Raw genomic sequence first — 22,318 nt, 5'->3', positions numbered from 1 at the left:
TAATATTCCCACATGGAATACTCTTTGGCTATGAAAGTAATGAAGTACTGATCAGTGCTGCAACACAGATGAACCCTGAGAACATCAGACTAAGTAAAAGAAAACAGATACTAAAGGTCACATATTGAATGATTCCATTTATATTAAAAGTCCAGAATAGCAGGGAGGGTATATATAGCTCAGTGGTAGAGTGCATGCTTAGCATGCCTGAGGTCCTGGGTTCAATCCCCAGTTCCCCCATTAAAAATAAATAAATAAATAAACCCAATCCCCGCCCTGTCGAAATAATTAATTAATTAATTAATTAATTAAATGTCCAGAATAGTTAAATTCATAGAGACAGAAGGCAGATTAGTGACTTTCAGGGGCTGGGGAAGGAAGTAATTGGGGGGTGGGGTGTGACTGCTTAATGGGTAAGGGTTTCCTCTGGGGATGATGAAAACATCCTGGAACTAGACAGAGGTGATGGTTGCACAACCCAGTGTGGAAGGCCAGGGTCCTCCAACTGCCAGCCTGGGCTCAGGTCCAGCTGGGAGGGTATCTGGGTCCTTCACCTTATGATCACATTTTCATTACAGCAGAGGCTCCTTCTAACTCACTCCCAAGCCCTGTCGGGTTGGGCACCTAAAAAGAGGAACAATAGAGATGACTGAGCTCCCGGGCACCAGCAGGCGAAAACTCCCCGGGTCCCCCAGCCTGGAGTGCGGCAGTGGGTGGGCTACGATGGCCCCACTGCCCCTCTCTCGTATCTACCACAGAACCTCACATGGCCCAGGCTGCCCAGCCGCCAGCAGCATGGCCTCCTCACCCCACTCTCCAGCCTGAGAGGGGCGGGACCCTCAGGTACGCGACCCCAGGAGGAACCCCCATGCACAGGTGGGAGAACCGTGGAGGGTGGGCCATGCTTCTTCCGTAATACCTGTCCGCACAAGGCAACCTGGAGGCCACACGTGCTCCCTGCTCAGGGCGCCAACCAGCCAGGGCTGGGGTCACAGACACTGCTCTACACACAGACTGAGGTCCAAGAAGTGCTGATGAATGTTCTGGAAGAGCTAGCTGGGATGTTGTCTGAAGTGCCCAGGGCCCAACTTTCCCTATTCGCTTCCCTGCTGTGGTGAGACCCAACCATGGTCCACACGCCCCTGGGAACACCCCCTCCACGAGGCCTCACAGCTCCGTGGACTCTCCTCCCTGCCCACTTCCAGCAGCTCCGAGCAAAGCCGGATTAGGCACACTGCCAGTTTACTGGACTCCGGCCCTGGCTCCTCTGGGCCCCCCGGGGCTCCCACCTCCTCCCAGGCCTGAGCTCACATTCCTGTGTCAGCCCGGCCCAGACACGGGACATGGCTCTTCCTCTCACACGCTGGCCCTGCGGCCTGGGTCCCTAAGGCAGACACTGTGGGGACAGAAGGGTCCAGGCTTACCCGAAGCTCCTCAGTGCAGAGGGGAGGGCATTAGCCACGTGAACTGTGAAATGTGGGTCAGGATCTATTTCTCCAGCAACAGAACAAACACATAAACATCCTCCGAGATGTATCAGCAATCACACGTGCAAGGAGTGTGTGCTCCACACCTGTGTTCCCAGCTTCCCAAGGGACCGCACAGGGCTCCCAGCCTGTGGCTCCCCTCCGCCGGGACAAGCAGTCCCTTCCTGCATTTACAAAGTCTCCTGTCAGGGTCCCCAGAACAAGCTGACACGAGAGATGGGGCCTTCCCCATCCTACCCACCTGCTTAGGGGGTGGAAAGCTCACACTACAGTCACTCTGAGGGGAAAAAAATAAAGGAAAAAGATGGAAGAAAGGAGAGGGAAAGAGCTTTGGGGTCCCTGGGTTCCCCTTTAGGAGGGCAGGGCGGCTCCATCATCCTGGGACAGGTGGCCTGAAGGTCCCCTCCCAGGGTGGAGAGCAGTGGAGTTGGGTGTCAACCCTGCCTCGTCTGCGGGTCTGGCCAAGCGGGCTGAGGTCCACGCAGGGTGCAGCTCCTGAGCAGGGCCTGGGCTGCAGTGGCCAAGAGCCCCACGGGCGAGTGTGACAAGGCTGTCGGGCCCGCGTGACTCAGCAGAGATGCTTCCATCTGCTGACTTCTGGCCCCGTGGCTCTGACTTGGGCGCCTTTCTCAGGATGGAGAACACACAGATTCCCCTCTTCTACAAGAGGAAAAGCGAGGTAAGCCAGGCCAGGAGGGAGAGGAACAGTATAAAACCCTCCACCCAGAGGCCGTTTGACCCTATGTTGGAGCTGGCAGGGAGGCAACCTGACATTTTCCACACCAACCTGACATTCCAACCCTCGATCCTGGAGGAAGGGGCCGCCCCCATTCTCCCAAGCCAGCAGGCACAGCCTGGGTCTTTCTCTTCCTGGTGGGGACATGCAGGCAGTACAAAGCCACTCAACCCCAGCTCTGGAGGCATTGTCACAGCTGATCCAAGCACTACCAGGTGGGGACAGGTGGGGGAGGGAAAGGCACCAGCCCATCCAGTGGTTCCACTGGTGCCTGGGAGCCTAAGTGGCTTTTCTCCAGGGGACAGGGAGGCAAATGCCTAGAGAAAGGGGTACACGCAGGGCAGTATGCACACCTGGGTCTGTTCACTGGGGCACAGTCGGGTGAAAAACTCCTGCAGCGAGGCCCAGTCCCATCTAGGGGATTCGAGGGCAGGTGCGTGAGGGCCCTGGCTCTTCCTGCGGTGCCCCTTCCCTTGTGGCATGCAGGCCCTCGGCGGCTTTATAAGGAATTTCGCGCTGCTACAAAGGACTGCAGGATACAGCAGACAGATTCATCGTTCCATGCAGGACCTACGATCTCCAGGCAGCCGGGCACGGGGTGGAGGCTTCAGGCCCCCTCCTGCAGCCAGCAAGTGCTTCTCTCACCCTGATCCTAAGGGCAACTCTCCCTTCCTAGCAGAGCAACACTATGCTCATCTAGCCCTTGGATTCTAGTCCTTTCTGTTAGGTCCACCCCCTGATTCGGGTCAAAACCACACCCTCTGCTCAGCCGCCTCATTCCCTGCCCGGCTGAGAACAATGCCCTGTTGTTCACACAGATGTCCTGCAGTCCCCTCTGCCTCCTCACACCCAAATCCCTGGCCGGACCCCTGGAGCTGCCCGCCCACCTTGGGGCCTCCTCCATTCTCCATCCTCTGAATTTTCCAAAAGCTCCAAGCACCCAACACTTCGCTGCTTCTGGGCCCTCCCACTGTCCACTGGGGTCGTGCTCACTGGGCGTTCACACTCCCCTCTGCCTGTCACTGTTCCTCTGTAAACAGAGGTGGCCCCAACCAGGAACACCCCTTCCATGTTATTTCACATCAGCTCTTCTGGCCCCTGACACATGGCCACTGGTTTCTGCAGGTGTCTGTGCCAGGGTTCACCTGTTTTCCTGCACAGCGTCTCCTCACCCAACCCTGGGGCCCCCTCCTGGCACCCATCAGCCGAGGCCTGGAGGCCTGGTGTTCGCCCCTCCTCCCCACTACCAACCACAAAGAGTTCTCTATAGTGGAGAGGAGAGGGGGCTGCACCCTGAGAGACCAGGGGAGAGGGGCATGGCCCGCCTGACTAACTGCAGAAATGGCTTTCTCCCATCCCGTAACCCCACCCCCATCCCCACCAGGGCCTCACCTGTGCGGGTACCGTGTCCCGAAGCCGCGCCTGTGACGGGGTGCCCGGGGCTCTGAGGCCCCAGCTTTCTGCCGGCTGCACCAGTCCCCCAGGGTCACAGTCCTTGGGCAGCACTGGGCTTGCCAAGGGAAACCGGGGTCGGCGAGCAGGTGTGCCCGAGCTCCCAGGCTCTGCGGCCGCCATCGCCAGTCTGAGGCCCAGCCTGGGGATTAGGGGCGGATTGCTCTGGGAGATTTCCCCCTCCCCGGGGCTCACGGCTGCCCCTTCCCATCTGGGAGGGGAAGGGAGGATCACCCAGCGGGTGGACCGAGTCTTGATGAGATGCCCCCCCACCACTCTGCCCATCCTCAAGTCCAGCAGCTGCCACTAGTGAGTCCCATGTGCACAAGGACACCCAGGTGTGACAGGCCGCAACTTCTGCCTGGGAGGTGGGGCAGAGGGGGCACAGGGCAACACATGCACCTGCATCTTTCATCCACCCAGAAGGACGCCCCGCCCCTCCACTCCCCTCCTGCATGCCCACAAATGCCTCTCAGCATCAGAAGCCCCTCTCACAAACAGTCCCATCCACTCCCTTCTTCAGCCTCAGAATGGAAGTGGGCCTCCCAGCCAGGCTTCCAGGATGGAGAAAAGCTCTTCAAAGCCAAAAAGGCTGGAGCCTGGAGGAGGCTCCCTGGCAGATTCTAACACAGCCAGCTCAGCCTGGAGTCCTCTGCCTCTCTCCCTGCTGCCCTGCCCAATGGCTAAGGCACCATCACTCCCAAGCCTTCCTCCCTATTCCAAAACTGCCTGGAGGAACCAGAAAGCAGCCAGCCTCGCCAGGATATTTCCCCTCCTCTGAGATCCTGGAAATCCACTCTCTGCTTTGGACACCACTGCAGCCACTTCCCCTCCAGCTCCTGCTTCCTGTTCCCCACCCTCCTCCCCTCAGCACTGCCTGGGCAAAAACAACCAAGATAAAATATGCATGGCAAACTCACAGCCGTCTCTTCCTCCTTGGACTTCATCTTGACAGTCCTAGTGGGAAATCCTGTGAGTGGCCAGCAGAGGGGGCGAGAGGTCCACAGTTGGGAAGCACAAGCTGTGAAGATGGCACCGGGGCGGCCAGCAGAGTGCAGGGGGCTGTCTGCTGGGCGTCTCTAAAGGCAGCTTCCCACAGCAGAATCACCGGTCAAGACGACGCCGATCTTGCACTGACTTGAGCCTGGCAAGGGACTCAGGGCTTAAATACTAAGGGTCGGCGTGGATCACGCTGACGGGGCGGTCCCAAGTTCAAGAAGGTGCAGGGAGATAAGGGCCTAGGGCTATCTCTAGGGCCCAGTGCCAGGGCCCTCTGCCAAAACTCCAAGAGGAGGAGTTCCCCCCACCCTAGGCACTGGGAAACCTTACAAACATCTGCGGTGGCCAATGACTTAGGGTTTGTGAGGACAGGAACACGTGGGGTCAGGGACACTTCCAGCAGCAACCCGTGTCTGTAAATGACCTCCCTCCAATGGTACTTGATTTTTACTTTGCGCTTTGACAGTGTGCACTGTTCATCTGGTATAAACAAGTCAGGTCTCACTGCCCCTAGAAGGCAGGGATCAGATCTTAACTGTATCCGGGCCCTTCACTGTGCTGAATGTAAGACTGACCCCACCTCATATTTAGGTCTGCAGAGTGACTGCCTGATCTGTCTCACTGAGCTGTGACAGAAGGCAGTCCATCTCCTACAGTCCTGCCCTAGGGAGCCACAGAGGCAGCCTGGCCTCACACGCAAGACACCCCTGCAATGCCCCTCTCCTTTCTAGGCTCCACCAAGCGAAGATTTGTAACCTTTCCTTACAAGCAAAACAGAGGGAGGGGAAAAAGCATTAGGCAGGGGCGGGAGGATCCCAGGGGCGAGGAGGGGGCTGAGAGGGCTGAGCCCTGGGACCCTCATGGCCCCTCACGGAGTCTCACTCCCACCTACCCGGGGTCATGAAGGCTCAGAAGCCCCAGAAAGAGGTTCCTTCAAGGCCTCATTGCACCACCAAGATGACTCTGGGGAGAGTCACCCCCAACACGGCCTATGACATCTCTCCAATGGGAGGGTCAGCTCTCCTCCAGGGACAACTCACCCATAATCGCTAAAGAGCAGGAAGAAGGCAAGTGGGGCTCAAGGTGGACAAGTAGTCTGCTAAGAGAAAGGGGACAGACAGGAACGGGGGGTGTCTGCCAGGTAAGTCGGCAGGAGAGGGGTCCCTTCTCCTTTGGAGTCTGCCCTTGTCTTTACATGTCTGAAATGTTCTCCAATCTGCCAAGGACGCAGAGCTTCCTGCTCCGGTGTGGGGAGCAGCAGCCCGAGGCATCATGATGCCCTGGGTTTGGGTCTTGGCTCCACACTTGGTCAAGTCAGCGCAGGATGGGAGACTCAGCGTCCACAACCGTGCTGGGAGGAGTGCGTTAAGGTGGGGCCGGGAGAGCCCCGGCGGGAGGGGAACGGGTCGCAGGAAGACCGCTCGCTCCTGGGCGCCAGCTCTGCCTTTCAGCGGCAGGGCTAGAGGGTTTGGGTCAGAAGGCCAGCTGTAAACCATCACCCCGCCGCTCGCTAGGGATATGGCCTCCACAGGTCCTGCAGGTGCCCCTTCACAACTGCAAGGGGAGGCGGCAGCACCCACAAAGCTGCGGCCGGGAGGAAGAGGCCTGAGGGGTGAGACTGGTGCATCAGGAGACAGAGGAGAGGGCAGATGAGCTAAGCCCTGGAAACTCTGCAGCTAAGTCTCGGTTTTCTTAATTGCAAAATCATACGTTATCTCCAGGGCTGTAGTGAGGCTCAGATGGCAGCGTGAGTGAAAGCAGCTGACACGTCGCAGGTTTTATTGAGATAGATGACTAGTCCTGAGTTTCCTTCACATGTGGATGCACGCACACACCCCACTGTCATTCTGGGAGGCGCCAGGAAGACTTTGTCTGGGGTAGAAAGAGCCAAAAAGTAGCTACATATGGAGCCAAGTTGAGAGGGTGGCAGGCGGACATGGGAAGAGCTGCACTGAAGCAACAGGGCCTGGAAAGACACTGGCCACCAAGCGATTGTCCTGCAGAGAGAAGGTGCTGCTGGGTAACCGCCACCAAGTGTACACCTTAGTAACCCTGGCCATGCAGCCACCTCCGGGCTGGCCTGGCAGGGACAGGCCCCCTCTGAGCCGGAGCAGGGCAGTCACTGGCCTTGCTCCTTCCACTCTCCCAAGTTGGCCTGAGTCTGGAGGCTCCGTGTCCTGGAAGGGGACACCGGAAGGAAACCCAGGTCCTGTCCACGAGGCTCTCTGCATGCCCAGCAGGTCTCAGCCCTCCCTTTCCCCGGGTTCCCCTAGGTTTAGTTTCCCCTCATTTCCAGGCAGTGCCCCCTTCTTTATTTAATGCTCTTAAACATGACATTTTTCTTGTCTCTTCCTTTGCCTTTGTTATTATTTTTCAGGTCACCCTCCCCCTTAAAAAATCTTCCTACTTATTTTTCTTCCTTTTGGGAAAAAAAAAAAAGCACAAACCACACACACATTCTGGAGGGGGGAAAATCTGAGAAGTCACAGGCTTTAGGAGCAAAGATGAACGCTGAAAAGCAGCTAAATTTAGTAGCTTCAAATACAAGGTGAGGCCTCAAAAAAATCTCAGGCTCCAAATGTGCTGTGAAAACCTCCCAGTTAGGATTCCTCCACGAACAGCTGGCAGTCACTCAAACGCTCACCTCTTGGAAACAGGAGTCTGAGAAGTGGTCAGTATTAGGAGGTCCCTCCCCTAACACTCACTTTTCGAGCCAGCCAGTAGGTGCGTCTTCTTAGAAACTCATGTTACCAAAGAGCCCTGCTTCCCTCTGGGGACATGCGGGAGGCAGGTTCATCTTCCACCGGGTGAACTAGAGCAGCCAAGGTGGGCGCGTTTCCTAGGAGCACGTGGAGAGGCTCGGCCATGTGAGCTGGAAAAGCAGCCAGGAAAGGCCAGAGTGGAGAGAGGTGTGGGGCGTGCACACAGCACGCCACCTTTCATCTGCTTCCAGAGAGGGAGGAGGCCATCTCTTCTGCCCACTGGTCCTTTGCCCGTCTAATGCCACAGAGACTCCTGATTATGGGGTCTTTCTCAGCCACAGTCAAGAGCCAGACGCTGGGCAGCGGAGAGGACCTCGCACCTGGGTCACTTTTAAGAAAATCAAAACTGGTGCCAGGTGGGTGGAAGAGAGGGACAATTCCATGCCTTCTATAGCCACTCTGTTCCCCTGGGGGAGGGATACTGCGGACAGCCCCAGGACACTGGGGACAGCCCCTCCTCCAGAGAGGAGGCAGTGTCTCCTTTTGGGGCTCTTTTTAGGAAGCAGAGCACCCTCCACCCCACCCTATTTGCCAAGAATAACTTAGAACAATTCCTTTCTAAAAGCAGAGGACTGAAACACAGAACTCTTGGGGCGTCCTGCTGACTCAAAGGCTCAGAGCTTACCAGGAGCTGATGTGATTTAATGAGAAATGTACGTGAAAACAGTCTGCAAACTGCAGCACGCTGTTCAATGGCCTGGGGGGTGCCCACAATGTCCTGAACCCTGCAGGAGTCAGTAGACGGCATGGGGCCCAGATAATATTTGGGTCTGAAGTCGCCTTCTCAGGCAGTGAAGAAACCTTATATAATGAAGTTAATATTACAGAGCACTTTTCTTTCCAGGGTAGGGTTCACCTTTCCAGCCACCCAAAGGAGGCCTCCTGGTCACAGTATCACTTAGGATCTGACTTAGCCTCTGCTGAGCATGCTGAATTATTCAGTAGCTCTGGATACCGACCTAGCTCTGGGGTCCCAGTGGTGGGGTGTCTGAAGAAGTGGAAAAGTGTGCAGTGAGCACACTCCCCAAATCTAGACCTGGAGGAAGAGCAAAGAGACAAAAGAAGCAGGAGCATCGGAGTCAGGATGTGGGCGCAGGGGCCAGCGCGGCTGGAGGGGTGGGGAGGCAAAGAACAATCAGACAGGCTGCTTGCAACAGGCCAGTGCCTGTCACTGGAAAGAAAAGGGAGGCCGGGGAGGGCTATGGTTCCCAGGAACTTCGCTCACTGCCTCCAGTCCCCACTGCAGCTCAGGAGAACCCTCGGTTCCCCTAGGATCCTGGAAGGAATGCAGCAGGCTGTGTGCACTCATCACTGCTCCTATTTCAGAGTCCTCTGCCCTGCGGCGCATAAACAGAGAAAGCCCAAACTGTGCCTGTGAAAAGAAAGAAGAGGCAGAGTGGGGATCAGGTAAATGATACTGTATTTCCATTGCCTCATCTGGCAGCAGAGGGGACCAGGGTCATGTTTCGTATCTCAGGGATGGGGCAGATCCAGAGAGGAATGTGGCCAGTGGCTGGGGAGCGCCCATGACCCGTGCCCACATCACCAGCGCTGGCTCGTCGTCGTCTGGAACCAGAGGGCAGAGAGCTCCTCTGGCTGTTGACTGTGATCAGCTCTGGCATTGGGGGGCTGATTTCCGAGCCTCGAACACACCTTCCACTGGGACCTGTCCGAGGCTGATGATCCCGAGGGAGAAAGCAGGGGGGCCTGACAGACATCTCCCACCCAGGTCTGGGCTGGCAGCAGCTCACACCCCCCAACCCTGGGGCTGCAGAGAGCCACAGGGTCTCCTGCCAGGTTCTGGCCTGAGCTTAGAGACAGGTGGGCTGAGAAGGCATGACATCAGGTCTTGCCAGGTACCTGGGATTCCTCTAACTTTGCTCCGTCTCCGGGGGAGTTTTGTACTCCTGGGAGCCAGAGCTCATCTGGAGAGCACTGGGCACTTTCTGTCTAGAAAAGCAAGCCATGGATGTCAGTGGAGAAAAGATGAATAAAGGCTAATTCCGGAGGCCAGCTGCCTGCTGGGGTGACCGAGTCCAAAATCCTGTTCTAAAGTCAAGAGGAAGCTGCTGCTTATGATCTCCAGTGTCAGAGCTTACGTAAGAGGCAGAGTCCTCATTTTGCAGCCCCTCTCCTGATTGGGCAGGACCCCTAAAAGGCAAGGGGGCTCCACTGAACATGAGGAACTCAAATCAGACTAAAGGAAGAACTTCTTAACTCACCAGGTACCAGGTACACTGCTGTGGTGGGGCCTTCAGGCCCCCGGGAAATAGGGGCTTTTAATCCCTGAGACAGGGAAGCAGTGGCTCCCAGGGGAGCACAGGGCCACCCTGCCCTGGCCTGGCAAGTGGCTGGCAGTGTGGGCACTGCCTCGGGAGGCCACTGGGCTGGCTTACTCTGATGGCCCCTCTGGGAGCCTTTCCATGCAGAGAGGAAAAGAGAGGGAAGAGGGGATGAGATGGGGTGGGGGAGGGGCACAGAGAAAGCAGCCGTCCTCCCCAGCAACTGGGTATGAGTTCAGGCTGGCACAGACTTGAGCGCGTAAATGATGACTGGATGGGCAGAGTGAAAGGCAGCTCTGGAGGTGGCCACGTTTGTGAGGACAGGCCAACCGGCCCAGTGGGACAGGGCCCCTCCGCCTCCCTTGGAATTTGGCCTGCAAGCTGAAGCACTCAGGGGCCTCACAGATGAATGGCCCGGCCTCCCCCAGCCGCCCAGGGGATGTGTTTGAAAACCTCTCTCAGCAGAGCTGGCCCCACCCACCACCAAGCCGGCAGGCTCCCAGACATAAATAAACCAGGCCCCTTGCCGCCTGCCAAGATCTGTCTTCTTGCCAAGAGCCTAGGGCTAAGGGCAGCCCCTCACTTGCCATCCCTTGGAGTAAACAGGGGTGCTTATTCATGCCAGGACAGAGAAGAAATCTTGTTGTTGGATAAATCTGGTGGAGGAGCGTACAGAAGGACTGACTGTCCGGAATCTGCTCTGGTTTAGGTCATGCGTGGAAACGCCCCTGGTCTCCCCATCTGGGGCCTGGAGATAACACCTCTGTGAGGCCACAGGGAAGCGTCCATCATGACGTCATCTCCACCCTCTCCCCCTCGCCCTGCAGCACTGGTCCTTGCTCCCGCCCTGCCTGCCCTCAGAGCCAGGGGGCAGCAGGCTGGCCTGTCAGTTAAGTCCTCCTGCCACTGAGCACTCCTGGCTGGTCTCCCTAAGGCTTGAGACACCCTCAGTGAGCCTCTGGCTCCTGCCCCCTCTCCCTCTTCCTCAGGGGGACCAGCCACAATGTGCAGACAGGAAGGGCGACTGGGGCAAGGGCTGGGGTGGGGGGCCCAGCATGGCATAGCTGGCTGCACTCTCCCCTCTACAGAGACCCTCCAGCTGGAGTACACTGCACAAGCCTTCTGAGGGGCAAGATGATTGTGGCGACAGCTGGGGGTGTTTTGAACAAGGCCAAGAGAGAAGCAATGACCAAGCCAAACATGGGAGAAGCAGGAGAAAGGAAATACAAAGTTCTAACCCCTGCAGGGGTTAATCCCCTCCCTGTAAGCCTGGGAGCAGGTTATCAGGGCAGGATGGAAGAGTTGCTAGATTTCTTGAGGGTACGCTGCATTTTGTAGGAACTGCTGCTCAGCAAAAGAGAGTCCGGCCAGTGTGGGGGCAGGTGGGGTGTGCTGCAGGGGCGGCGGGGAAGGGGGCGAGGGGGCTTATCTGCTGAGGAACCAGGGAGCCCAACCCCACTGCACGTATAACCAGTGGTTCCTGCTGCAGCCTCCAGGACTCAGGTTTCCAGAGATTAAGGCCACACACAGATGGGGAACCCAGACATCACCTGCCAATGGCCCAGTGCACCAACAATGATGACCTTTCCCCCACTTTATAGATGTAAGACAGGGAACGACGAGGTTACCTTGCTCAGTGTCACACACATAGTAGAAAGTGGAATGGCGAGGCTGAGATGAAACTCCGTTTTTGTTTTTAAAAGGGCAATCACTTAAGGCACAACCTCGAAGACAGCTAAGTGGATCTGGAGAGGACAAATGACAGGCAAATGACATCACCAAGGCTGAGCTGCTTCCTGGGCCTGTGAGCCCCTCTCTGTCCCTCCGTTGCACCCCTGCTCTCTATGGGGCTCCAGTCTCCTACGCTCTTAGGGAGGGGCTGGGGTGAGCCTCTCAGGACAGCCCAGGAACTGTAGCTGCCTCCAGGGTGTTTTGGTAACTCAACCCAACAGGGCCTGCTCTGGTCCAACAGCCAGCTGCCGAGTTCTAAACAATGGCAAGGGGTGTGGGTAGTAGGGGAGGCTTATGAATTAAAAATAGATGCTAGTAATCACCAGGGAGCTCACAGCGAGCATGTGGGGCTGTGTTTACTAGAGAGAGAAGAATCCCTTCTATTCAAGCCGAGGGACCAGGGTGGGACCAGCACAGCTTCGCACACCAGCCCGTGGCATCTGGGTTTGGGGGAGTCAGCTGACTAAGCAGTGTTTACCAATGGCTGGAAGACCCCTGTCCTCAGGACATGGAAGTACCCCCTCTTCTCAGGACCCCCTGGGGCCACGCCCATCCCTGGAGGAGCAGCTCCAGGTCAGAAAGGATGTACAATGGAAGGGGAAATGGCAACCAAGAGATAAAGTCACCGTCCCTGGGCTGAGGCCACCATCTCACGATGGATGTGGCACAAAATGGTCCCTGGCGGTTTTCGTGACCTCAGATCTCAGTTTGGTCCTGTGGGCATGCTAGAAACATGGGGTCTAGGCTCCTCCCCGCCAAGAACTAGCCAGGTGCCCCCAGGCAAGCAGCCTCCTGATTCCTTGAGGCCTCAGGCTGCTCATCTGTAAAATGGTGAGAATAGTGTCTGCTCTGGCAACTTCACAAGGATGTTTTTTAGGATGAAGCAGGTAATGCACAGGACAAAGCTTTGGAAGGATGAAAGTTCTAAGTATGGATATGAAACAGTCCCCCCATTCCCACCTGAACCCAGGGAACCTCCCCCAGAGTCAGCTCACCCAGGAGTTTCCAGGGCTGCTCCCCCACCAGCAGCAAGAACAGAACCCTGCCTGCCTTCCGGACATCTTGAGGGGAGTGTGAAGACCAAAAATTAGCCTCGTGGAGAAGCTCCCTAGTCGATGCGCCCATCCCGGACCCCCCAGCCCCCTGCATTCCCAGTCAGCAAACGCCAACAACTCCTCACCAGTCTCCACCAGTGCTCACCGCACGCCTGCTCCATCTGCTCAGAGAGCCGGGGACCACAAAGTTCACGTTCTCCCTCCTTGTAAAACGGCTCTAGGACCAGAGACCCTGGCTTGGCAGGATCGTTCTAATTTGATTTTTTAAATGTATTCATTCACTCAGCAGCAAGAGATGGGCCTGGTGGCTGCCACAGCCAAACCACTGGCTCATTAGGGCTGAATAACCAATTCATCCTGCTGGTCCCCTCTGGGTCTCCCTTCCATCCACAAGGCCACGCTTCCCTTTTAGCCGACACATCCAGACTTCACTCTTGGCACAGACTTCTCTGCAGTTGAAACTATGCTTACAGATGGTCCAGTGCCATCATTTTAAATGCTCTCTGTATGCTAACAACACCCAAATGTCTGCCTCCAGCCTAGGTCTCTCCCCAAGACTCCAGACTCAGACATCTGACTGCTTATCTGGCATCTCCACGTGGATGTTTAATAGCCATCTCAAACGTAACATGTCCAAAGACCAGCTCTGATTTCTGCCACCACAGCCCCTGCAGATGTATGGTCCATTTGCTGTCTTTCTCAACTTAGTTTAAAGGCAATTTCTTCTCTCCAGCTGCCGGGCCAAAAACCTGTGAGCCATCTCTGCCTGCTCCCTTTCTGTCATGCCCCACATCCATCAGGAATCTTCAGAGCTTGATCTCTGAAGCAATTCCAAATCCAGCCACTTCTCCGGCTCCTGCCCTGCAGCAAACCACTGTCATCTCCCCGCTGGAGGCTTCCAACAGCTTCCCAGCTGGACATCGTGCTCGCACCTGGCTCCCAGCCCAGTCACCACACAGCGGCCAGAGTGGTCTTCTTAAAAGGTGTCACCCATCTATACGAAATCTAATGAATTCTCATCTCACTGGAGAAAAAAGTCAAAAGCCCCTTTCCTGGCCTGCTAGTGATGGGCAGCCCTCCCTGCCCATCTTTCAAAAACCAACATAAACCAGACTGCCTCAGTCAATGTTGGCCTCCTTTCTCCTCCCCAGGAGAGCTGCCCCTCCACGTCCACCATCTCCTCAATCTACTGAAACTGGTTTCTTGCCACGGTTACCAGTGGCCCCCACTGCCTGACACTGCCTGCATATGTTTCCAAATCCAGATGTGACCCATCGTTCCTGCTGCATTTCACACAGTTGCGTACTTCCGCCTTCCTCAAACTCCCTTCTCCTTGTGCTTTGCCGTCATCTCTCTCCAGGTCCAACCCTACAGATCTGCCTGCTTTCTCCTGATGTCAGCTCCATCCTTGGCCTCCTTCTCACCTGACACATGCCCTTCGAGGTCTCATCCACACCCAGGATTCCAAGCTCAGTGCTGGCTCCCAGAGTGCCAGCCCCAGTGCCACCTCTCCCATGTGAACCCGACCGTAAGTTGGTGCTCTTTAGATGGACAGCTCCCAGAGGCACCTGCAACCCAACATGTCCAAAACCGAACTCACCACTTTCCTTCCCAAACCTTCTCCTTCCCCTGTGTTTCTTCAACTAGAGAATGCCCCTGCTGAAGCTGCTCAGCCAGAAGCCCGAGAATCCTCCTCCATTCCTCTTCCATGTCCACTTCCTCACTTACTACTATTGATGCTAACTGCCAAATGTCTTCTGAATTTGTCTCCGCCTTTCCACCCTCACTGCTGCAGCCTAGACTCCAGCAACAGCTCCAACAATGGTTTCTCTGACTCTGCTCCTGTCCCTGTTTCTAATTTACTGTCTATACTAAGACCCAAAGGGACCTGCTCCTGCCATTTTCCTGCCTAACACCCTTGGATAACTTCACACCACCCCAGACTCAATGTGGCAAGGGCTTCTGTGTTCTAACCTTTGCCTGCCCGGCAGTGCCCAAAACCGCTGGACGCTCCAACCACAGTGAAGCCCTGCTAGTCCCCAGCGTCAGCTCACATTACACACTTCCTCCCCCAACTCCTTCCCCAGTTCTTCCCTGGCTAAATGATACTTCTTTAAGATTCAGCTCAGTGGCTTCCTCCAACAAGGGCTTTGCCAACAAGCTCCCACAGCCTCTGTCACAGCCTCACCACCCTATTCTGTCCACTCACCCATCTGTCTGCCCTCTATTCGGTAAGCTCCGTGAGGACGGCACCTCCGCTCATTTTTTTGTTATATTTTTGTAACAAGTATGCAAGAAATACTTCTTACACAAATGCAAGAATGAATACAGAAATTCAGAAAAGTGCCAAACTAGACAGTCTCCTTACCAAACAACCCTTCATGGATTCCTCCTCTGCCTCCTTTGGTTGGTCATAATAATAAAAATGATACTGGCCAGGCTCCATTCCAAGCATTTTACATATATGAATGCATTTAATCCCACAGCAACTCTACCATTATTAGCCCTTTTTAATTGGGGAAGCTGTGGTACAAAAAGATGAAGTGACTTGGGCAGTACGTGGCAGACCCAGGGTTGACACTAGTCTGTGTTCTTGATGACTACACTTACTGCCTCTGGAGAGCACGTTTAAGGAGAACAAATTAAAATTAGTATCAGCCTGAGCAAAAGTTAATTTTGAAAAACAAACCTCTAAACAAACAAAAAAATTAGCCATTTGCGGGTCATCTCTTGCTTTTGGCTCAGTCCTATCTCTGGCTCCTTCAACCAGACAGACAGCTCGGCAGGCGGTGGGGTGTCCGTACCCACCAGGCTGGTCCCCAGCTCAGCTCCCCAGGGCCACAGGCCCCTTAGGAGGTGGCTCCTGCCTCTAGGGCAGCCCCCACCTGGAAGGCCCTCCCCTCGCCCCGCCTCACCTTGTCGCCGAGGCCCTCGGCCTCCTCAGCCAGAAGGTTGCCACCGTCCGCCAGCAGCAGGGCCGTGTCGGTGGTGGACGACGAGCGGGGGCGGCACTGATGCTGGTGCAGGATGGCGGCCAGGCTGCTGTCCTGGGGGGCCTTGCGCAGCAGGTGGGGGCTGCCGCGCTGGGGCTCCAGGGAGCTGCTCTTGGTGCGCCGGCTGCTGCCCCCGCCGCCGCCGCCCCCGCCGCTGCTGTGCAGGCTAGCGCCCCGCTTGATGGAGGGCCGGGAGCGGATCTGCTGCAGCACGCGGTTGAAGGCGGTGGGCCTGGCGGGCAGGTCGTGCAGGGACATGGCGTAGGAGACGCGGTGCATCTCCGGGGAGCGCTCCTTCTCGTCTGGGGAGTCATGGTCGGACATGCCCTGCTGATGCTGCTGCTGGGAATCCTGAGACGTCTGGTGCTCCCTCTCCCGTGACCGGCGGCGGCTGTGGAACAGATGCTTCAAGCCGTGGCCAAACATGGAGCCCTCTGAGAGCTGCTGGATTTTCTTAAGGGGGACAAAGATGAAGAACCTGGTGAGTGGAAAGCTCTCGAATGCCTGGTCAATTAGGGGCAGAGGCGAGGGTCCGTTCTTGGGATGCTAGTGTAGCTGCCGCAGCCATCTGAGTCTGAAAGATGCCCATGAATATCTCGTCATGCCTAAAAGGTCACCTTGCATAAAGGTGGCAACCCGGACCCATTTTCCTCTCATTCACAAAGAGATGTACCCATATGGTTTCCCACTGTACATTCCCAATCAACACCTGGCCTCAGGGTTACTGGTCAGGATGTTCCTGTGGCTACAGTCTGGGGCTCAGGGGCACACGCAGGCAGCACTTGGCTCATGAGGTTTATGCCTCTGGACTGACTCTCCCTCCACCCCCTAATCCCTCCCTTCTTCTGAGTTAGGTCCTTCTCAAGATGCTCTTTCAGACCACCAGGCAGGCATCCACTTCCAAAGATGTCTCATTGCAACACTCCCTGGGTCAGGGCCATGCAATCAGGTCATAGCGGATATTGCTAATTATCTACCCAATATCTATTCTTTTTTTTTTTTTTAAAGAATATTTCATTTATTTATTTTATTTTGGTTGGGGGTAGTGGGTAGGGGAAGGTAATTAGGTTATATTTATTTTTAGATGAGGTACTGAGGATTGAACCCAGGACCTCGTGTGTGCTAAGCTAAGCCTGTGCTCTACCACTTGAGCTATACCCTCCCCACTCTATTCTTCTTTCTTACCAAATTGTATGGCCTTACTGCGCCGTACTGCAATTCTTGCTTCATCAGACTCCCTTGCAGCTAGGAGTGGCCATATGACAGTTTTGGCCAATGGAAAACAAGGTGTGTGTTTCTGGGAACACTTTTGCTTTCTTGATAAAGGCACTGGCCCTTCCTACTTCTTCCCATCTGGAATGTGGTGGTAACGCCTGGAGATGCAGCAGGCGCCTTGCAACGACAAGGTGACCGGCATGATGATGCAGACTTACACACAGCTGCGGGAGACCCCAGGGACAGGCCTGAGGACCGGATGGCCCTACAGAGTCACCAAACCAGCTGTGAATGCCTACCCTGGGGTTCTTGCTTCATGAAATAAACAAACGTAGCTTTGTCTATATTGTCGTCTATACAACAGTAATTTTCTCTTACTTACAGCCAATCTCACTCCTGATATAGCAATAGAACACATTTTACTGAAGCTTCCAGGTTGGCGAATACTTTCACATGCCAGGAAGGTGGCACATCCCAGCTCCAGGGCAACAGAAACTCCTGCACTCAAGGCCCTTCTGAACCTCACCTCATGGACCCCTTCATCTGTCTGTTCATCCTTTGTAACAAACTGGTAAATGTAAGAAAGTAAATAAACTACTCCTATGGGCATACCTTGTAGTGCAGGGAGTAATGTGACCACTTCTTTAGCATACATATCAGAACCAACATCTCTCTGCTCAGATCGGAACAAACCAAAGGCGCCCTGGAGCCCAGTGTGGCCCTGCGACCGCCTTCCCCCTTTAGCTCTGCCGCTGAGATGCTTCAGCTGCTCCCCAGGCAGCACTGCTCAGAGGCAGCAGGACCGCCTGGCCAGGGCGAGGCAATGTGGGTATAATTCCAGACAGCTGCTTCTGTCAGGGGGCTGGCTCATCTGGTGGATCCAAGCCCCCGGCAGAGAGCTTCAGAGCCAGCAGTAGGAGAGCTGGGACTTGGAGGACCAGGTGAGAATCCACATCCTGTAACTCCTAAGGGGGAAACAGAACCCAGCCATGTGGGGCTCAGTGAGCCACAGCAGGTCTTCATCTGTGAGGACACCCCATCACCTCGGGACGCAGCCTCACTCACCTAAAAACCCTTCCAAAGAATTACATGTACTGGACTTTTTTTTTTTTTCCCTAGAAACAACTTACAGAGCAGAAAACTTGAACCACAAAGACACCAAGAAAAAACCATCTTTAGATCTTCTGAATTAGCTGACCGCACTCCTCTTACTTTACACCGCAGCGTGGTTTGCGCAGATAGCCACACTCACATCTGGATGTCAATAACTGCGTATACTACTGTGGATTTGTGTCCAAGTGTAGGCTTTTCATTTTCAGCTCATTTAAGTCGCCGTACAATCCAGAGTAGGTGGGGCCCTTATGTCACCCATTTTACAGACCAGATAAGTTACATCATCGCAGCTCACTGTGAACTCACGCTTTATAGTTTTCAAGGCACTTTTTCTGTTGCATTATCTCACTCAATTTTCCCAGAAAGTAATAAAAGCAACAGTGGCAACACTTCCATTTTTAAGTGAGGAAATTAAGGTGACCCTGACTGCTCAAGAAATTAATCCTGGGGCAGCCCTGGAGACGTTAGGTCCACAACACCAGATCTTCCCACGGGAGCTACCATCTCCTCAGGGCCAGCCCGAGGCAGGGCCAGGAGGTCCAGCTGAATCTGCTCTGGGTACAACCACCACGTCCAAGGCAGACCAGACTGAGGACTGGACTCCGCCAGACTTGGAAATGGCCAGATCCTGCAGCCTCTGGATCAGGGACAGCCCAGGACACCCCCCTCCTCCTCAGTCCAAGCTGACACCAGACCTTCCTCCAGGCATGGTGGACAGGCCAGCTGACTCTGGCATTTGCCCAGTGGCTTTTGCCAAGTGGTCACATTACATATTACAAATTGTCTTTCTAGCATTCTATTCCAGGCCTCTTTCTCCTCTCCCCACCACTCCTAGCCTAGCTTCTCCTACCCTGAGGCCCTTCTTTCACATCCACTCAGATACAGAGTTCCCTTCAAAAGACTTCACCAGAGTCCTGAAGCATTCCTCTCCCTGAGCCCGGGGAGAAGGGGGGAGGCGCAGGGGACAGCAGCCACCACTGCCTGCCATATTGCTTTGAATCCTAAAATCTTTGGTCAATTTATTTTTAATATCCTTTAACAACAGCACTTTCCAAAGTGCTTTCCAGTGTATGCTGTCATTCCAGCCTGATGCTCGCCTAACCTCAGGACGCAGGATGTGACTGCATCAGTGTCTGCATTTTGCAGATGAAGAGACTGAAGCCCAGCACAGTTAAGGGGCTCATGCAAGTCACACACAGGCACCTCCGACTTCCAGTCTAAGTCACCCTCACTGGCTCACAGTGATTCGAAGACTAAAGCAGATATGGTATTTTCATGTGATCCAGAACAGAATCACAGGCAGGAACAAAACAAAACAAAAATGCCTGAACTGCAGTGGTGGATCTGCCCGCACCACACTGTAGGACTTGGGCAAGACCTGTAACCAGTGTGGGTCTTTCTTTCCCACCTTCCATGTGCTCTACAGGTGAAGGAAAGCCAGGGTGACCTCAGGACCTTTGCCCCTGCAGCACCAAGGAGTCTGCTAAAGATGATGGTGGGGACAAGGGAAAAGAACAAAAAAGAGGTCAGAGAATAATAGCGGGAGGGAGGCTGCTCCAAACCAAGGGGTTCTTCCCTCACTTACGAGGTGCAAGTCAAGAAAGCAGGTAGCACACGGGCTGCTTCTGCGTGTGGGTGTCAGCGAGGAGACGGTTAAGGAGTTCTGACACGACATGGGAAGTGTTAAAAAAAAAAAAAAAACAGCACATACACATAACCAACCACAAGTTTTGGAAATGAGGAAAACCATGGTGACTAGCTTGAGGGAACTTAGCCACCAACGCAGCAGAAGGCACCACCTGCTCTGACTAACAGGTTCCAGCTACTAAATGTCACTTGCTTCTCCACATTGACTATTGCTTTTCCCCAGCTGCCAGAAACCATTTTGGTGGCCAAGCAAAGCCATGTATTATGAAAAGAGAGTTAGAGGTGGGACACAAACAGCTCCCTGGATCCACAGAACGAGCAAAAGCTGTCCCAGAACTGCCCAGAGGCCAGAAGCCAGCTGGGAGGGAGAACGTCCGGGGGCCAGGTGCCCACACCTGGGCAGGTAAATTAAGGGAGTTTGCTGCCTCCACCTCCGAACTATCTTTAAAGGCAGGAAGAGCCCCATCGCCTGGGTGCCACCATCCTCTCGGGAAGACGGGGTGGACTCGACAGTTTCTGAGAGATCCTTCCTGAGAAGGCTGTGGTCTCCGAACAGTTATGCTTCATCCGTTTCCCTCCCTGGGTGTGGGTCCCCCAAAGGGGAAGTCTGCTCCAAAAGCTGCAAACACAGCTGCAGGAGATCAAAAGTAAAATGCTTCGGGGTACAGTGACTTTGGCACTGGCTGTGCCAGTACAGACCTTGGCCAGAAGTGGCTTCTCATTCCTCCAAGTCCCTGTGTTCTTACCAACTCCCATTAAAGCTAAAAGGATCTTAAAAAGTGACACTAACCTATAGCTAATTATCCCACCTGGCAACTGACTGCATCTCTGACTGCATATCCGTTCCTCCCACCTGGGTTTGAAACGCCCTCTGCCCCACACAGGTTCGGCTGGGAGGGTTCAGCGGGGTGACTGGGTCACCATGAGCCTTAGCAAGCCTAGGTCGCCAACGTTCCTCTATTTATAGGGTCTCTATGGAAACAGGGCCAGCATTAGAGAGCTAATCGCTGTAAAAACCCACAGAGTCCTACTCTCGAGATAAAAAAGTGGATTGCAAAAGTCTCCAATTGCCCTTAAGAAGCCTTGGGTGGGGAGCCATCACCCCAGGTTTGGCCACAATGATGGGGAAGAGTGAGCAGCTGCAACTCTTTCTCCTAGAAACACAGCGATGAAAGATTTTTGGAATCATTTTTTTCCTTCCCCAGCATCACCGCTGACATTACAAAACAGATCTCAACTCAGGGGCAAACGGCTTCCCCATTCTCAATTTTATTTTAACCCCTCCTTCCTTTATTTATCGCTTAGAGAATTCTGCCTGGAGCCAATGCCAGTCAGGCAAGGCGACCTCATGCAGCGGGGTCTCTAGGCAGAACCAGCGCAACATACACCAGCAAAAGAGATGTTAATTCAAGTTACCTACATGGTGGGCCCTCTCTCTGCCTCCTCTCATCCTACCCACCCTTCACCACCTCCCCCTCCATGTAGCCCTCACTGACCACACCAGCCCGCACTGATCGCACCACCCTGATCTGAACTCCGGAGAGGTCATTATCTGCACCCCTCATCTTGCAGTTAATCATGTTCCGCCTTGCGCCATGGCTTCTCCTGCTCTCTCAAATTGTCATCCAACTTTTCTCCTGCTTATGAATGGAACCCTCCATGAGCAAATGGAGGGCAGGAGCAATATGGTCTATTATCTTTCTGTCTCTAGTATCACCCGGCAGAGACCTTAACACAAACGTGGCAAATGCTACTTAATTATTCTCTGAGTGGAAACAATGCAAATCTACAGAACCACCTTAAAAAGGCGATTTAGTGCGCAGACAACTACCTTTTCCAACGATTTAAAACGCTCATTTGCACAGCTTTTTCTTGTGTCTAACCCAGATCCCTCCTGCTGTAGTTTAAACTCTCACCTCGGTCCATTATCAGAGTAACTGCCAAGATCGGGCTTCTTGGAGGGAGATGAACACAAACCCAGGAGCCCGAATGTGTCTGCTGTCCTCACGAATGGCTTAGGTCACGGCTCCGGAAATTAAAGCCAGCTTTGTTTTCCAAGGTGGACATCACTCAGGGAATTTGGCTGGAATAAGGAAGCCTGTAGCCATTTGGTTTGAAAAGTCAAATTTTTTCCCACATAAACATACCTGCTATTCCTCAACAGCTTTGTTTTAACTTCTTAACGTGGCGAGAGGCCTGGTGTTTAGCTGATGAAGTATGGCCTCGTTCTAAGAATGCACCCTCCTCATCTGTGAGGAGTTCAAAGGGAGATGCCATTTCTTAGAGGAGAGATGGAAACAGAGACGAGTTTGGATTGGCCTCCAGGACCACCACTGAGAAGCCACCTGAGCTTTTTTCCCCCAGCCCAACACCCACACTTTTTTTAAACTTCAACCCCAAATTCAGATCCTGTCTGATGTTTCAATTCCTTGTTGAGGGAGAGATTCTTGTTAATGGGATTGGCAATTAAGACAATTAAATACACGAAAAGAAGCACATTCTGTAATAGCGAGCCTGCAAGACAGTTCCCACTGGAACAGCGAGGGCAGCTGGGAATTCATCTAGAACCCAATATGTGGCAGAACAGACAGCTTCATTCGCCACCTGCTTTCCCATCGGTCACCAATTCCCCCCAAGCCCACATTCAGGGCTGCTCTGAAAATTCCTGGAGGCGAAGGGGGGTGGGAGAGAGGCAATCCCAGGCCTTAGGACCCTCTGCCCACCTCACATTACGTCCAGGTGGGATAGAAACGGGCAGCCTCAGAATTCTTCACCACCGCCTACTGTCCCTGACTACTGACAGTCAAAAAGGACTCTGGCCTTACAAGGGACCTGGCACTTATCAT

At 54.3% G+C, this 22,318-nt stretch overlaps 1 protein-coding gene across 4 annotated transcripts in view; it reads right to left on the bottom strand.

Moving 5' to 3' along the window:
- The window catches only part of TMCC2 (transmembrane and coiled-coil domain family 2), a 33,305-nt gene that overhangs the window by 5,790 nt on the left and 5,197 nt on the right, over window positions 1-22,318 (bottom strand). For 2 of the 4 annotated variants that reach the window (XM_031438724.2, XM_031438726.2), the window contains exon 2: window positions 15,420-15,950. In XM_031438724.2, coding sequence (XP_031294584.1) covers window positions 15,420-15,950 — 531 coding nt within the window. Of the gene's footprint in view, window positions 1-4,595; window positions 8,061-11,346; window positions 11,425-15,419; window positions 15,951-22,318 lie in introns of those variants that run through there. The other 2 variants (XM_010991372.3, XM_031438728.2) reach the window with 2 other exon arrangements.

The sequence above is a fragment of the Camelus dromedarius genome, chromosome 21 (genome assembly GCF_036321535.1).
Source record: "Camelus dromedarius isolate mCamDro1 chromosome 21, mCamDro1.pat, whole genome shotgun sequence".
NCBI classification, from domain to species: Eukaryota; Metazoa; Chordata; class Mammalia; order Artiodactyla; family Camelidae; genus Camelus; species Camelus dromedarius.
Note: the sequence above shows the minus strand (reverse complement) of the source record. Positions and strands in the feature narration are given on the sequence as shown.